Source organism: Dromiciops gliroides, chromosome 6 (genome assembly GCF_019393635.1).
Source record: "Dromiciops gliroides isolate mDroGli1 chromosome 6, mDroGli1.pri, whole genome shotgun sequence".
Classification (NCBI taxonomy): Eukaryota; Metazoa; Chordata; class Mammalia; order Microbiotheria; family Microbiotheriidae; genus Dromiciops; species Dromiciops gliroides.
This window is the reverse complement of record NC_057866.1, coordinates 111,566,761-111,585,235: the sequence shown is the minus strand read 5'-3', so window position 1 is coordinate 111,585,235 and position 18,475 is coordinate 111,566,761. Positions and strand designations below refer to the sequence as shown.

General features: G+C 37.7%; 1 protein-coding gene across 1 annotated transcript in view; it reads right to left on the bottom strand.

Annotated features, from left to right (window-relative positions):
• Positions 1–3,083: 3,083 nt before the first annotated feature.
• PGM2 (phosphoglucomutase 2) overlaps positions 3,084–18,475 on the bottom strand; it is a 36,652-nt gene continuing 21,260 nt past the window's right edge. Inside the window, exons 12-14 of the mRNA XM_043973443.1 lie at positions 13,888–14,077; positions 11,489–11,622; positions 3,084–4,182 (exon numbers count right to left, since the gene is read on the bottom strand). Of these exons, the coding sequence (XP_043829378.1) occupies positions 4,080–4,182; positions 11,489–11,622; positions 13,888–14,077 (427 nt within the window). The 3' untranslated portion in view covers positions 3,084–4,079. The remainder of the gene's footprint in view (positions 4,183–11,488; positions 11,623–13,887; positions 14,078–18,475) is intronic.

Sequence of the window (18,475 nt, the reverse complement as noted above, 5' to 3'; positions counted from 1 at the left end):
TGCATATGATTAGTCAATGTTTTGTTTTTAGAATCACAGTCAGTAGCATTTCATAACCCTTCTGGTCTAACCTATACCTGAATAATTGCTTTTAATAGCTGGTCTTTATATAGTGCTACTATGTCCCAGGCACTGTGCTAAGTGCTTTTACAAATATTATCACAGTTGATCCTTGCAACAACCCTGGGAAGTAGGTGCTATTATTTTCCCCTTTTTACAGATGAGGAAATGGAAGCAAACAGCATTGAAGTGACTTCGTCAAGGTCACAAAGCTAGTGTCCAAGGCTGGATTTGAACTCAACATCTTCTTGACCCAGAAGCCCAGCCTGGGGACCACCTAGCTACAACATGCCTAGCTTTTGCTTAAAGAATTGGTAAGAAAAATCTTCAGAGGTAGTTCACTCCTCTTTTGTATAGTCCTAATCATTATCAGAAGTCTAAATTTTCCTCTTTTCAACCTCCACCCCTTTTAAGTTTTCCAATTATTTATTTTCGGGAGCCAAGACGGCAGAGGACAGGCAGTGACTCCTCAAAGCTCTCCCCCAAATCCCTCCAAATAATGTCATAAGACAATACCTGGAGCAGCAGAACGCACAAAAGGATAGGGTGAGATTATTTTCCAGACAAAGACAGTTTAGAAGGTTGGAAGAAGGGGTCTGCTTTGCTGGGACGGGAGTAGAACCCAACCCTAAGGTCAAGCTGACACAGATCCAGCCCCAGGTAGGCTGCGCCAGAGAAAGAGACCTCCGGAGCCTTTGAATTGGCTGCAGCACCAGAGTCTTCTGGAACTAAGCTCACAGTCTGGTGAGAGGGCTGAGTGGTTGGCTGGGGGGAGATTATAGGGATCTCTGCTGGTGCTGAGGTGGAACTCCAATTATTTATTTTCACTTCTCACCAAGATGAGCTATCACAATAAATTAATCCCTACCTTTTACCCCTCCCATCTAGTAGGACATAGCTAACAGATTTTTGATCATTTTACTTCCCCTGTTCAGAGAACCACTTTAAATCTTGTATAGAGGATTAGATCCCAACTTGTTGGCCTTGCATTCAAAGTCATATCCAATCTGGCTCTAAACTCTATTTCACTCTTAAGCTACAAGTACTTTACACTGTAGTCAAGCTGTACTACTTGCTGTTCCCCCAATTACCTTGTCTTTTCCATTTCTATCATAACTCACACCATTAATTCTCTAAAATGCTATTCTGGCTTGCTATTTCTCCACAGAAATACACAGCACTGACTCCTTTATTGGATTTCCCAGGCCAATCAAAAGTCCTTACTTCCTTCTGATACCACTTTGTACACTTTGTGCTACTGTAAACTATAATTATTTGTGTTGTCTTCTATCTCCTTAGATTATAAACTCCTTTTAAGTCAGGGGCTGTCTTCTATATCTGTGTATCCCTCCATAGTACCTAATACACTGCTTTACTTGGAGTAGACACCCAAGAATTTACTGAATCAATAACCAGTATTTAATCTACTCATGATACTGCTAATGTAATGGAATGACTTAAATATTGTTCTAGGGAGGCATCATAAATTACATTTGTCTGTTTTCTGTGTATGAAGGATTGATCCAATAAAGAAAGTTCAAAGAATCAGACATAGCGCTAGAAGGAGACTCTGAAATTATCTAGTCCATCTCTTTCATTTCCAAGATGAGGAAACACAAGGGGTTAAATAATTTCCTCAATACATTGAAAAGCCTATAAAGTTGTATAGACTCCAATAAAACTATAAGCTCCATTCCTGTCACAGACAAGATATCCATACTCTTCAGCAGTTTCACGAATATCTTTGAAGAAACTTAGATTACTATTAATAATTGTACCACCGGGGCAGCTAGGTGGTGCAGTGCATAAAGCACCAGCCCTGGATTCAGGAGGACCTGAGTTCAAATTCGGTCTCAGACACTTAACACTTACTAGCTGTGTGACCCTGGGCAAGTCACTTAACCCCAACTGCCCTGCCCCCTCCCCCAAATTGTACCACCAATAGTGAAATCTTAGATGGGAAACAGTTGCACAATGGCAGAAAGAGTACTAGATAGGAAATCAGGAGCCCTGGGTTCCATCCCTGGCTCTCATTGCCTAGTGATCTGGAGGGAGCTCCCTAACCTAAACAAAAATTGAATTAGCTGCTTTAGGAAGTGGAGTTCCCCTTCTCTCATGGGGAGGGAAGCTTGACTACTTGTTGACAATGTCATATGGGAAGATTCCTATACAAGTAGACTAGGTCAAAGCTTCTTAAAGTGCAGATTGCAACCCAATGTGGGGTCATGTAACTGAATGTGGGGGTCATGAAAACATTTCTCAGGTGAAAAGGGGTCAAATGGAAAAAGTTTAAGAAGCCCTGGACTAAGTGACCAGTGAGGTCTTAAAAGTCCCTGAAATTCTGTGACTGTCACACAGGTAAAAGATCTAGGATTACAACTATGGTGCTGACTTCAAATTCAATGCTTTCCCCCTATAACATGTTGCCTCACCTAAAGACAAGTGGTATGGCATTTTAACTCAGGATCTTTTTCTTGGACAGGTTAAATCTATTTTGGGAGGTTAATGACAGTGTTTTTATTATAAGACATGCACATTTTAGATAGTCATTTTAATGTTCTGTCATTCTATGACCATTGGAAGAATCACATCAAGAATGAAACAAACTTTTAACATTTCTGGTACTTGAAATTTGATTAAGAGGACATATGCTCATTTTGTTTATTGAAGGAATATATATTCCTTGAAGGCACAAAGTCCTGTTTTTGTCTTGATATCCATAGTGCCTAACACACACACACACACACACACACACACACACAGAAATCCCACAACAAAACAGTGCACTCTGTGCTAATGAGGAAATCCCTTGCTTATACAGACCAGCAATAGCTATGAAATTTCTGATTTTCAAAAGTGGCCTAGGGCACTGAAAGGTTAAGTAGTCCTGGCCCAGGATCACAGAACCACTATGTGTCACACACAGATCTACCTGATTTGAAGCGGACTTCCTAGTCACTGCTGGGAAGATGCTGCTGCTTTTCAACTGACACACAGTAGGCACATAATAAATGGCTTGTTGATTAACTGACAGGTTATAAATATTGATTTTAATCCATTTCACTTAATCTAAAGGGTTGCAAAGCCAGTGTTTCTGAGAAGGAAGGTGAAAGGCACAGGTGGCAGAATCTGCCTTAGAAAAGGGAAAAATCTTGAAAATTTTATTAGAAAAAAGGGGGAAATCCAGTAATGCTACTTCCTATTTAAAAATTCAAATGTTACACAAAATTTTGCCAAATTTTCACAAAGAAAAAATACATGCTATAGTCAAAAATAGCCCCAACTATTTATTAAGCTATTTATGTTTCAAAAAACCAATTCTTTGGTGTTCCAGATTAACTGCAGAAACAGTAAAGTATATTTTATTTTAAAAGAACACAAAAAATGTTGAAATATTTTTAGAATCTATGCAACATATATAATGGTGTCTTGGAAACGAAGATAGTTTAATCACTACTTTTCAAGTACTTTTCCTTGAAGAATGCACTGTATTCTCTCTCCCCAAACTGCAGGTTCTCCTGCTTGTGAACAAATCATTTCTTTTCGTGTTTTAAGTAGCATTTTGCTTAATACCTAAGTAACTGAAGTTTGCCATCCTATACAATAGGCAGGAACTGCCCTCTTTCAAAAATCTAAACAACTCTACTTTTTTTTATTTTCCACTAAACTAGGACTGAGGGGTAGAGGGAGAAGAAAGCCAACATTATGAAGAAAAAAGGCATTTATGCAAATTAAGGCATAACGTGCAATATCATCTGAAGCCCATAGAAACAATTTTACATTTACTTCTAATAACATACCACACTTCAAAGTTTTGAAAAGACAAATGTTTTACTACAGCTATTAGTTCTTTCCTATTTATAGAAAACGTCAAAACTGTAGACAATAAGAAATGTATCTTTCTGTAAAAATATAAACATCTTAGTCACAATTTGCATTATTTGGTCTCAAAAAAATATGGCTTTCTCAGCTCAACATAACTGCAGGTTAAGTACAATTATGAACACAGTAATAATACTTTACTCTGACTTAGGCTGTAGCTTATTTTTTTCTGGCTGAAAGAAGTATTCTTCAATGGAACTGACAAGATCATCTAGTTCTTTCTTCAGTTGTTCATCATCACTGGAGGGAAAAGACAAGATTTCAAATTAACAGGTTACTATTAAATTACTAAAGCACACTTCTAAAAACCAAACAACAAAAGGAACATTTTTTTTCAAGTTAAAGAGAAAATTAAAAGAGTAGTACCTATTTTGTGCAATTTCTAAGGGGAAAAAAATCTCATGAACTTTATATACAATTAAAGTTTCAACACTTGTTTATTTCCCCCAAAGTTCTCTCTGTAAGTTCACACATATAGTAATTCCCTTTTCTTGTTGCACTCTCATTAAAATATTTAAGAAACTGTGATAAAATAATGGAATTTGGCAGATGCCCAGGGGCCCCACCTGATTGATTTAGTATTATTTGAATTGGGTGAGAATGAGAAACTAAGTACCTACTTAAAGATGATTGGATGGAGGCTACACCTGGCCATCCCTGAGTGACATGTTGGTGTACTACTGACGTCAGCAAGAGACCACTCTCAACCAACCAGCTTGAAGGACCTCCCCTTTGGGGGAGGGAGAGAGGAATGAGGAAGTGGACGCTTGCTCATAGAAGAACTTTTTTTTTGGTAAGGAAGAACCAGCATGGTGGCAGATGGAGAGGGGGGAGGCCTCTTAGTCCTTCAGACACCCAGCTTGGTGGTGAGATTTCACGTGAGCTGCTAGGAAAGGAAATAGCTTTCTTTCTCTCTGGCTATACCAAATTAGATCTGAGCTAAGATTTCCATGCTATAAGGAATCTGTTCTCAATCTCTCTTCACTAACTTATAATATATGTGTTAATAAATCTTTAAAAGCCTAAACTCTTGCTGAATTTATCAGTGATTTTAGCCAGCTTCCCCCCAAGACTGGGGAGGGGGGCAGATCAGAACCCACAATTTAGATTTTAAACAACACAAAACCTAACAGTTTTGGGTGCTGCTAGGTGGCGCAGTGGATAAAGCACCAGCCCTGGATTCAGGAGGACCTGAGTTCAAATCTGGCCTCAGACACTTGACACTTACTAGCTGTGTCACCCTGGGCAAGTCACTCAACTCTCATTGCCCCACCAAAAAAAGAAAGAAAGAAACCTAACAGTTTTGGTCTTCTGTTCCTAAATAACCAAGAGTGTTGCCTTAGGTTACTACTTATGTTGGTAATGGAAAGATAAGAGTCTATGATTATATTTATAGTCAAAGATTCTTAAATTTGTGTATTTTTAAAATGGTCAGTCACATTAGCTCCAGAGCCTGAAACAATGTTAAAGGGCATAATAAAGACATTTATTCTTAGGATGCTAATGATAAATTATGTTCATTGTATATTAAAACCATAAAATCTTAATTCAATCCAACAATTATTCAGAGCTTATTGTGTTCAAGTATGGAATGCTGGCCTAGGAGCAAAGCCCTGCCTCTTATGCAGTCTTAATACTTACTCTTAATACTTAACAGCTGGGACAAAGGGCAGTTAATTTATAGGAAATGGCAAGTTTCTGATGACCTGTGTCAGTGGAGGAAGTCCATTCCACCAATGAAATTTTAAGTGTGAAGAGACCCCAAAGCAAAACATATGCGTGCATATCATCACATGAATGTGTATATGTATAGATACATGTACACACATGCATTTATACACATTCTTGTGTGCATTGTACATGTGTGTGAATGTATATGCATGTGTGCATACATTACATATTTATACGTGTGTGTGTGTGTGTATGAATGAATGAACAAAATATACTACTAAGCACAGTGACAGATAAATGAGAGATCCCAGTGAGGGTTTAAAAGCTAGTGGGGGAAGATGATTTATCCACAAATAAGCATGATACAAAGGAGAGTGTTATAATTGTTCTATGACCAACTGGAGTGGGAGAGATCATTTCAGCAGAGTAGTTCAGGAAAGGCTTGATGGATGTACCTATACTGGGCCTCAAAGGAAAGGTGTGGGAGTTCAACAGATGAAGACTGAGGAAAGAGGAATCAATTGGGGAGAGAGCACAGTACAGAAAACAATGGATTATAAGTCAGAGGACTTGAGTCTGAATTCCAGCTCTGCCATTACCAATCTGTGTGTCCTTGGGCAAGTCGCTTAAACTCTCTGTGCCACAAGTTTCTCACCTGTAAAATGAGGGGGTTGTCTACAGGACTTTTAAGGTTCCCTCCAGGTCAAAATCTATTACTTATGAAAAAGTATAAAGGCAGAAAAAGAAAAGTACAACAAGAGAATGGTTGTGAGGAAGGATGGAGAATAGAAAAATTTGTCAAGGATATAGAACACATGAAAGTGTTGGTATAAGATAAGGCTAGAAATGCAGAGAGCAGATGTGAGAGATAGGGAGGTAGAAATGGCATTATTTGATAACTGACTGGATATGTGAGGTAAGGGAGAGTAAGAAGTCAAGAATAATGCCAAGTTTAGGAATATGGGAGACCAGAAGAATGGTGGTACCTTAGACAGAAAGAGGGAAGTTTAGAAGGATGGGTTTAGGGGTAAAGATGACAAGTTCTATGACAGAAAAGGAAAATGACAAATGCTGGAGGGTACGTGGAAGAACAGGTACACTAATGCACTGTTGGTGGAGTTGTGAAATGGTTCAACTGTACCGAGAACAATTTGGAACTATGCCCAATGGGCTATAAAGCTGTGCATACTCTTTTTTGGTTTTTGAGAGGCAATGGGGTTTAAGTGACTTGCCCAGGGTCACACAGCTCGTTAGTGTTAAGGGTCTGAGGCCAGCTTTGAACTCGGGTCCTTCTGAATCCAGGGCCAGTGCTTTATCCACTGTGCCACCTAGCTGCCCCCTGTGCATACTCTTTGGCCCATTACTAGGTCTGTATCCCAACGAGATCAAAGAAAAAGGAAAAGGACCTTTTTGTACAAAAATATCAAATAGAAGCTCTTTTTGTAGTGACTAAGAATTGGACATTAAAAAGATGCTCATCAATTTGGGAATGGCTGAATAGGTTGTGGTTATATGATTGCGGCTTTTTTTCCTCCCATCTAATAGTATTTCATTTTTTCCAATTACATGTAAAAATATTTTTAACATCATAAAAATGAATTGAGTTTTTTGAGTTCTAAATTTTTCTCTCTCTCTCTCTCCCCAAGACAGAAAGCAATCTGATATAGGTCATAGATGTACAATCATGGTGAACACATTCTCCACATTAGTCATGTTGTGAAAGAAGAATTAAGAACAAAAGGGGAAAAAACCACAAGAAAGAAAAAATAAAAATGAAAATAGTATGCTTCAATCTGCATTCAGATTCCATAAGTTCTTTCTCTGGGTGTGAATAACATTTTCCATCATGAGTCTTTTCAAATAGTCTTAGATCATTGTATTTGCTGAGAAGAGCTAAGTCTATCACAGTTGATCATCGTACAATGTTGCTGTTACTATGTACAATATTCTCTGGGTTCTGCTCACTTCATTCAGCATCAGTTCATGTAAGTCTTTTCAGGTTTTTCTGAAATCATCCTGTTCATCATATCTTTTAGTACAATCATATTCCATTACATTCATATACCACAACTTGTTCAACGATTCCCCAGTTGATGGGCATCCCCTCAATTTCTAATTCTTTGTCACCACAAAAAGAACTGCTATAAATAACATGTGGGTTGTGGTATATGATTGTGATGGAATACTATTGTCCTATAAGAAATGCTGAGCAGGATGGTCTCAGAAAAACCTGGGAAAACTTACATTAATTGATGCAGAGTGAAGTGAGCAGAACCAGGAAATTATTATACACACTAAAAGCAATACTGTAATGATGATCAACTGTAAAAGACTTGGCTACTCTGATCAATACAACAATCCAAGACAATTTCAGAGGACTCATGATGAAAAATGCTATCCATATCCAGACAGAAAACTGATGAACAAATTGAAGTATAATTTTTTCACTATTTTTCTTGCTTTCATAACTGATATCACTGCTTGCCTTCTCAATGGGTGGGGGAGGGGCTGGATAGAGGAAAGTAATTTGGAACTCAAGAGTTTTTAAAAAATGAATGTTAAGTTTTTAAGGAAATAGGTTCTTCTGTGGACATGCTAACTAAATCTGAGAGGTCTCTGGAACATTCAGTTTTAAAGTTTTTTGTGATCTCCACATTCAGTTACGTGACCCCATATGGGAGCATGGTATAGAGGACTTCGGACAAAGAAATTGGGAACACTCATGCTTAGAAGGATAAACTAATAAAGGAAACTGAAAAGGAGTAGTTAAAAACAGATAAAGGGAGAACCAGGAGAGAGCAGTGTCATGGAAGTCCAGAGAGAATGGCATATCTAGGAGGAGGATGTGGTACAGCATGTCAAATGCAGCACAGATTGCAAAGGATGAGGAATGAGAAGAAAAAGCTTTTGGCAATTAAGAGATCAGTGGTAACTTTGGAGAGAACTAGTGATTTTGGAAACCAGATCGCAAAAGGTTGAGGAGAGTAGAAGAAATAGAGGCGGCAAGCATTGGTGTTTGTCCTTCATTCCTGAAGAAGACCATCTGGGTGATGTCATAACTTGCACTGAATTGCATTTAAATGATGGAGGGCTGTCCAAGGTCACCAACCTCACCCTTTCCTCCAGATTCATCTAGGTCCAGTGGCAATATACTTATCACTGCATGACTGGAGATGGTCCTGGATATTTAAGGCAATTGGAGTTAAGTGACTTGTCCAGAGTCACAGGGCTAGTAAGTGTCTGAGGTGAGATTTGAACTCAAATCCTCCCAACTTCAGGGACAGTGCTCTATCTATTGTAACCACCTAGCTGTCCCATGGCAAGCATAGTTTGAGACAGGAAGGACAGCTATAGGATGACAGTTTGAGGGGATGGTAGAGTCTAGTGGAGATTATTTTTTTTAATGGAGGATATATGGGCATGTTTAAATACAATATCGAAGGAGCCAGTAGATTGGGAGGGGATGAAGATTAAAGAGAAAAAGAGAGAGGAAGATCACCTTTACAATCTATTGGAGAAGACAAGAGGAGATGAATAAAGGTAAAATGTAGAGGGATTGATCTGGGCAAGGAAAAGAGCTTCCTCTTTGTCAGAAACCAGGAGAAAGGAGAAGAGAGGGATGATGCCAAGGGGTTTTGAGATAAAGAGAAGGGTAGAAGAGGGAGGTCCTAATGGATAGTTCAATTTCCTTAGTAAAGGAGGAGGCAATGTCCTTAGTTGGGAGAGGGAGAACAGTTGGAGTTAAAGGAGAGTTAATGAGAGAAGAAAAGGTTTGGGGAAGTTTTTAAGGAAAGTAAGGCAGGAAATAAATTAAGGAAGAATAAAAAAATTGACTTGCTGCTGCGGAAGGTGGATATGATGAATTTACTATGTTTCTAGTTAGTGTTGATTCCGAAACTTCCTCTGGTTTTGTTCAGCAGAACTTGAATAGAAACAGAGTTGTATGGTGGGAGTAATGCAGGACTAAGGTTTGGCAAGTGATGAGCAATGAGAGGACAAGGTGTCAAGGTTAAGAAGAGAAGGTGAAGTTGAATGATCTAAACACGGATTCAGGACTGGAGAGGGAGGACAGTATAGTCAGAACAAAGATAATGGTATTAAAAAGTATTGGGGGGGCAGCTAGATGGCGCAGTGGATAGCGCACTGGCTCTGGAGTCAGGAAGACCTGAGTTCAAATTCGGTGTCAGACACTTAACACTAACTAGCTGTGTGACCCTAGGCAAGTCACTTAACCCCAATTGCCTTGCCAAAAAAAAAAAGTATTGAGGAGTGGAGGTATTACAGGGCTCAATGAAGAATGAGTTTAGGAAGGGTGAAATATAGGGAGAGAAGGAATGATAGCAGGCTATGGTCATAAAGAGGAATGTCAATTTTAATTAGGGAAATGGAACATTTCTGGCTAATGGTGAGATCTAATATATGACCACTCCTGTATTTGGCTGAAGTAGGATGAAAGAGTAGAATATTGTAATTAAATGAGACTAAGGAATTGAGATGTTGGGGAGTTTGAAGATTCAAGTCAACTTGACATAGATGTTGAAGTTGCCTAGTACCAGGTCAGGAAAAGGGGAGGAGGAAAAGGGTAAACCAGGTGCTAAACGCATAGAAAAAGGAAAGAAAATGATGTGGGGGTTGGAATATAATGCCATCATCATCATCTGGATTGGGTAGAAATTTTTGATACTATGAAATTCGAGAGGAGAGGTTATAGTGGAAAAGGGAAAGTCTGGAAATGACAGGGATGAACAAAATATATCCCAACTTCCTCTCCCAAGATCAGTGTATTGTAGGTGATGGTAGAACCAGTGGTGGAGTTGGGCCAGAAGTGTAATGCCAACAGGGGACTGCTGTCAGATCTCAGCATTAGTAGTAGATGGAAGGAGTATGAGAGAAAGAGATCCATAATGAAGAGAAGTTTGTGTACTATGAAACAGGAATTCCAGAGGGCACAGTGGAAGGAGTGAGCTGGAGTAGGTAATAGGTGGGGTAGGAGGTTTGAAGAAGACAGGGATACTTATGACAAACTTCAGACTTTAGATATGTATTAGGCCTTTGTTTCCTAACGACTCGTTACCTGGTAATAATCAATCCCTCTGGTCTCATACCCTCTGTTGGATTTTGGCACCAAGTCAGTGAATTTGTCATCCTCACTTCACCCCCTTCTTCCTTAGAAGATTCCCAGCCCCTATGTTCTACTTCCCTTGGTCCACTAAGCCTGATTATGCAAACCAATATAATTAAGACTTCTAAAAAGAATCTTTTAATTCTCTACAAAATAATGAAGAAGTAAACTCGCTATCTATATCATTAGGAGAGCAGCCAATTTAATAGGATCATAAATGTAGAGTTCAGACACCTCAGAGATTTCATCAAATCCCAAATTTTACAGATTAGAAAATGAGGCCTAGAAAAGTTAAACAACTTGTTCAAAGTCACAAGGGGGTGACAGGGGAGGACTGAATTTGCAGTGTGCTGGAATCTGCTGTTTTAACAGACAGAACCACATTTTAACTCCAGTCCTCTAGTCTTCTTCTTCTTCTTCTTCTTCTTTTGGGCAGGGCAATGAGGGTTAAGTGATTTGCCCAGGGTCACACAGCTAGTAAGTGTCAAGTGTCCGAGGCCGGATTTGAACTCAGGTCCTCCTGAATCCAGGGCCAGTGCTCTATCCACTGTACCACCTAGCTGCCCGTCTAATATTTATACTGAACCACTCTGTCTTCAACTATAAGAATGATACATTATAGTTTAAAATAGCAATCCAAATTTATTATTGTCATTTAATTACACGATGAACCATGAAACCATTTTTCTTAATGTTTAGAAGAACCAATCAAGAAGTTTAGTGGATAAAACCATTCTCTCTGCTCTACAGTACCTGTTTCCAGGAGGCACACAGAGTTCAGAATAATATTTGATTTTGGGCTCTGTTCCACTGGTCCTCATAGTTGCCACTCCTCCATTTGCAAAGGTAAAAGTAATCATTTGACTGCTTTTACTTGTAGGGAGAATCTATGAATGAAGTTAGAGGTACAACATATTTAATGTTCATATTTATGTATACATTATGAACCTTCATAAAATATTCTGACATGACTAATCTGTTTCCTTTGAGGGGAAAAATGAACACAAAAATAATCTTGAGAAACCGATATTTATAAAGTTAGGGGGAAAATATCACATACATGATAAAAATACTACATATCCAAATTGAATTTAAGACAATCAAGTGACATTATAAAATGAGAAAGAATAGTGACTTACTCCAAAATTTCCTTGCTTGCCAGCTAATTTATCCCTCAGATTTTTTTTTGCTCAATTAGATTAGAATTTATTGCTAGTAATAACATTTGATGAATTAATCCATATTTCACTGGTACAATATTTCTTTTGTTCATGAAGATATTAAAATAATAAAAAGGTAAATGTCAAAAAGAATCATTATTATTAGAGATTAAAGAAAATAAGTCTTCATTTCAATTTATCAATGTTCCTATTCTATTCATATACCCTGCAATAGTTTCTGTTCTTTCCATGAAACTTATTTTGATTTCAATGGCAAACACAAAGTAAATCACAGAATGTCAGGGTTAGAAGGGACCTTAGTCCAACCACTTAATTTTATAAATAAGGAAGCTGGACACACTGCTAATTGTCAGGGGTCACAGAGTAAGACAAAACCCTAGGTCTCTTCATTTCCAGTCTAGTACTTTCCAGTCATGATGTTTAAGGTGTGAAAACTGAAAACTTAGTTTGTGGTTAGGATTTCCTACATTAGTTCAGACATTAAAAAATATTTTAAGCTAAAATCAATTTTTTTAGACCAAAGAATACTGATTGTCAACTCCCTATGTTTTTTTATACTTTGCTTGTAACTAAACTCCATTAAAATTCTTTTCCAAGATCACATTTTAGCATGGACAAGGCCTTGGGTTGTCTCAAAGGCTATTGCTAGCAGATCTTAAGGTATAAAGGCCTATTGAAAGACTGTGGTGTTTCAGTATCAATAACATTGTGTGTTGATTGGAATGATTGGTATGATGCCACCTACTGGAGACTTACTATAGAAAAGTTCCACCATGAGGAGAATTCCTCAGAGGACAAGGCCATGTGGCTTTTCCTTGGCATCAGGAAGTGACGTTTGCTCATGGGTGCTGTCTATCAAGGCTACCAGCCAATCAACTTGAGGAGCCTCCTATTTTGGGGGAGGGGACAGGAAGGAAGAAAGAGGGCCTGCGCGGGGAGCTCTGTCTCTTTTTGGTTCCTGACTTTATGGTAGTGGTGACGGCAGAGGACTTCACAGGAAATTTGAGGAAAGATAGGAATGCCAGGCTGTTGAAATTCTGTTCTCAATCTTTCTCTTTCTATCTTTCAATAAACCCTTAAAAACCTAAACTCGTTTTATCAGTGATTTTAGTCAGTTTCCCCAAAACTGGGGGAACAGATTAGAACCCACATTTAGAATCTTAAATTACACATGATCAACTGTGATAGATTTGATTCTTCTCAGCAATACAATGGCCCAAGATAGTTTCAAAGGTCTCATGATGGAAAATGCTCTCCAAATCCAGAAAAAAAACCTGTTGCAGATCGAACCATACTATTTCTATTGTTTTTGTAGTTTTTCTTTTTTGAGGTTTTTCCTTTTTGGCTCTGATTCCTCTCTCATTACATGACTAATCCAGAAATATGTTTAATGTGATTGTACATATAAAGCCTATATCAGATTACCTGCAGTCTTGGGGAGGGGGCAGGGAGGGGAGAGGAGAAAAATTTGAAACTAGAAATATTATAAAAACAAATGTTGAAAATCATTTCTAAATGTAACTGGAAAATAATAAAATATTTATATGGAAAAAAGATTGAAGGAAATTGAACTTTTATTACAATACAGGGTACTGTAATACAGAGGCAGTGGTAGAAATAGGTCTATTCAGAAATTTTTGAGAATGTATAGAATGTTCATTCTTGTACAATAATTTCGAAAAAAAAAAAGAAAGAAAGAAAAAAGAAAGACTGTGGTGTTTGAGGATTAATCTAGCTAGGTTTGAAGAAACCTATCACAAGAAGGTGGCATACAAGGAGAGGAATTTACTTTTGGCCATAGTAGCTATTAAGGCATGGAGGGTCTGCAATCCATATTTTGAAGCCATGAAGTAGAATAACAATATTCATGCCTAGCATAAATTACTTCTGTAGTTTCTGTTTCTTTAGATCAAAGATTCAGTGTGTACACGGAAATGAAGTTTAACCATATAAGTCAACAAAAATACTCACAGCTTTTTTGTCAGGTTGGCTGCTATCATAGCCTGTGGTAAGATCCCTAACTCCAGAAACTTCAAATTTGCCACAAGTCTTTGGGTAAGTGTTCTTGCCATCATAATTTCTAAGGTTTTCAAATAAATTTTTGATGATGTTTTGGTCATGGCAAATAAAATATGAGGCCTTGGTAATATGATAGCCATACCTATCAAATCAAAGAGAGAAACAACTGTGTATATATATATATATATATATATATATATATATATATATATATATATATATAAAACATTTAATATAAAAAAATTTGATTGATTAATAGGACATGGAATCACAGAATTTTAGGGATGATTGAAACCAGTAAAATTAGCTAGTCCAACCCCCTTTGACATAAAGAAATTTTGGCACTGAGTAGTTAAGTGATTTACCCAATATCATACACAGTGGGAGAACTGGGCCTGGGACCCAGGGCTCCTGATTATAAGTCTAGCAAGTTTTCTCACCACTTCATTCCCATCTCACTTTCTATTCTACTCTCTTATAGCTCTAAATGTATGATTGTATTAAATTGGCTGACATAGGCAGCAACAGACTTGAACACCCAAGGATGACACCTCAATGACTGGTGAGTCCTTTCCTAAAAAAAAAAGTCCTATTTTGAGGGGCCCTAGGTATGCTTCTCACTTTACTTTTAGCTTATTTTCTGGTCTTCTCTCCCACCCACTAGCTGCCTTTCCTCTTTTTTTTTTTTTTCTCCAGCTGAATGAGAGCTTTATTACCAATGTAATGTTACCATACGGGTAGGGAGTCAGCAAAATTGGGCTATGACAGCCGTAACATCCTGTTTCTATCAAGGGTGAGAGCTATAATGTTTAATAGTACCTGAAGGAACTGAGTAGTATGCTCCTAAACAGCATTTATTTTATTTTTGAAGAAAGTAATGTAAAACTTTATAGATGATTTTTTAAAAAAAATACTAATTTAGTCTCTTTATTGCACAGTGCCAAATGCATTGAATTCAGGAGCCCTCCCCTTTCTCCTTTTCCCCTTTCTCTTTCCCTTCCTTCTTTTTTCCCCCTTTCCCTTCTATTGTTTCTTTCTTCTTTACTATTTTTTCTTTTTTTTTTTTGTTTTGCCTTTCCTCTTGTAGATTTTGTATCCCATTATTAGAATGTAAGCTCCTTCAGAATAGAGATTGTCTTGTCTTCTTGTATTTTTTACCTCTAGCATTTAGCCTAGTATCTGGAATATAATAAGAGCTCTTCTCTATTCATCAACAACAAAACTTAATTCAACAAACATTTAGGAAACATATACTAATAATAAGGTACTGTGGTAGGTGCTGAAAATACAGAGGTAAAATTCTTTCACTACAGTAATTCATAATTTTGAAAGATGGTAGGTTCAGATGAATACATGCACATAAGCAGGCATGGTACAAGGCAGAAAAGGAGAAGGGCTAAAGAAAAATCTTCAAAAGCACTCTTTGAAATTCAAAGAGAACAAAAGGCTTTAAAGGATATAGCTGGCACCTTAGCTCAGTCTCAACAGAATATCAGCACCAGGTATCATCATATTAATGAAATAAATAAAATTAATAATTTTTATGGAATAACTTAGTTTCCAGAATATAATATTGCCAAATTCCCTTAGAAACAAAAGTCTAATATTAATCCTATTTATTGTTATATTAGGGTTCATGGCAATGACTCTAATCTCAGTTTCATTTAAAAGTGACTTTTGGGGCAGCTAGGTGGCACAGTGGATAGAGCACCGGCCCTGGATTCAGGAGGACCTGAGTTCAAATCCAACCTCAGACACTTAACACTTACTAGCTGTGTGACCCCGGGCAAGTCACTTAGCCCCAACTGCCCCACAAAAAAAAAAGTGACTTTTACTGACAATTCTCTTATAAAATGTAAAAGGAAAAAAAAAATCAGTGGGATGTGTCTCTTCTTTGACTATAAATGCATATCTCACATGCTCTTAGAAAGGCCCACATTACCTTCTGGGTGAACTTGGGTTTTTTGGATATCTTTATAATTAAACCTCAATGAAAAGGAAAATAACAAATGCTGGTGGGGATGTGGAAGAATAGGTATACTAATGCACTGTTGGTAGAATTGTGAACTAGCCCAACTGTTCTGGAGAACAATTTGAGACTATGCCCAGAGGGCTATAAAACTGTGCATATATACCCTTTGAGCCAGCACAGCTAATACGAGGCCCATATCTCAAAGAGTTCAAAGAAAAGGAAAAGGACCTATATGTACAAAAATACTTAGAGTAGCTCTTTTTGTAGTGGCAAAGAACTGGAAGTTAAAGGGATGTTTATCAATTGGGGAATGGCTGAACAAACTATAGTATATGTTGTGATGAAAATACTACTGTACTAGAAATGAACTACAAATGTACTACAAATGAAGTGGGGGATGGTTTCAGAAAAACTTGGGAAGACTTATATGAACTGATACAGAATAAAGTGAGCAGAACCAAGAGAACACTGTATACAGTAACTGCAATACTGTAACAATGATCAATTGTTAAAGATTTAGCTATTCTAATCAATACAATGACCCAAGACAATTACAAGAGACTCATGATGAAATATAGTATCTACCTTCAGAAAGAGAACTGATGAACCCAGTGCAAATTGAAGCATATTTTTATCACTTTATTTTTCTTGTCTTTTTTTTGGTGGGGGGGAGACAACATATGACTAATGTGAAAATACTATGTTTTGCATCACTTCATATTATAATTTGTTATATTGTATACCTCCTGAACAGGTGGGAGAGGGGGCCAGATGGAGAGAATTTGGAACTCAAAATGTTAAAAAATTAATGTTGATATAAAGAAAATTTATTTTTAAAAAGATTACAACCCTTGCTTTAATTGGCAACTCCAATTACCTTTTCTTAGAGCTTATTGCTCTTTACATTTCTCCAAAATTTGTTTCCTTTAATACTCTAACCGTGAAATTCTCCCATTGATTTCTGGGACATGGAACTATGCTAGCTGTCTCTACTTCATCTTCCCTCTTCTAAATGTGGTTAACCCCAGAAAATTAGTCCTAAGTCCTTTGTTCCTCCCTCTATGCTCCTCTGAAGATCTCATTTACCACCAAAATTTCCAACTATTACTTTTATTTGGATGATTCCCAAATTTATATCCCCCAGTTCTGACCTCTCTCCTGCACTCCAAGATGCCATATCTCTAATGACTTTCTGTTCTACTTTACTTGGTTATTCTGAGGTCAATTTAAATTTAACATGTCAAAAGTTTGACACTTCTCTCCACCCTCCCCCCAAACTTGTCCCATCTCTAGATTTCCTCATGTCTCTTAATAATACCAACATAATGGTATCATTTCCCTAGTCATTCAGCCTTCAAACTATACATTCTTTTGTTCCCCACATCCAATCTGTCAAGTGGTCTTATAAATTCTTCCTTTAAATTGCCTTTCACCACAGCACCATTTCCATATTGAAGTAATCATTTCACACTGCCTGCCACAACCCTCATAATCTTATCAATTTCATACCTCACTTACTATAACAGTCAATCAACTGACAAGTATTTATTAAGCAAAGAATGGATGCCAAGCACTACCTAAGTGCTGGCCATACAAAGACAAAGTTAAACAGTTCCTAACCTAAGCAGTTTACATTCTATTAGGTTACATATATACAATATATATGAAGCAGATACAAAGCAACCTTCAAGGTGAAAGGACTAGGAGCTGGGAGAATTAGGAAATGCCTTATGCAAAAGGTAGAAGACCAAGGATTTATAGAGGTATGACGGGACTGCACCGAAAGTATGGAGAACATACTGTGCAAAGGCATGTAGACAGAAAATGGAAAGTCTTTTATGTATAATAGCAAGAAGTCCAATTTCACGGCACCATCGAACACATGAAAATGAGTATTATCAAGTCAAGTTGAGTTAATAAGCAAAACCCAAGCCCCTTATACATACCAGATACTGCACTAAGTGCTTGGCATACAAAGAAAGATAAAAAACAATCTCTGTTCTGGCACAGTGGATAGAGCTCTGGAAGATCCAAGTTAAAATCCAGCCTCAGACACTTACTAGCTGTGTAGCCTGGGCAAATCACTTTACCTCTTTGCCTCAGTTTCCTCCTCTGTAAAATGAGGGTAATAACAACATTTCTCTCTCAGAGCCCTTGTGAGGATCAAATGAAATAATACAATGAATAACATGGTACCTGGTACATAGTAACGACTATATAATGTTAGCTATATTTGTTATTATTTAGTAGGGAGACACCATACAAGCATCTTTGCACAAACAAGATCTACAAAGGATAAATGGAGAAGGTACTAAGGTTAAAGAGGACTAGGAAAGGCTTCTTGCAAAGGTGGGACTTTAGCTGAGACTTGAAAGAAGCCAGGGATGAGAGGCCATAGAGATGAAGAAGAAAGTTCTGGGCATGGGGGACAGTAAATGAAAATGAGACAGGAATGACACGTGTGAGGAACAGCAAGAAGGCTGGTGTCACTGGATGACAGAGTCCATGGTGGGGAGTAAGGTGGAACACTGGGAAGGTTAGAAGAGGCCAGGTTATAAACGGCTTGAA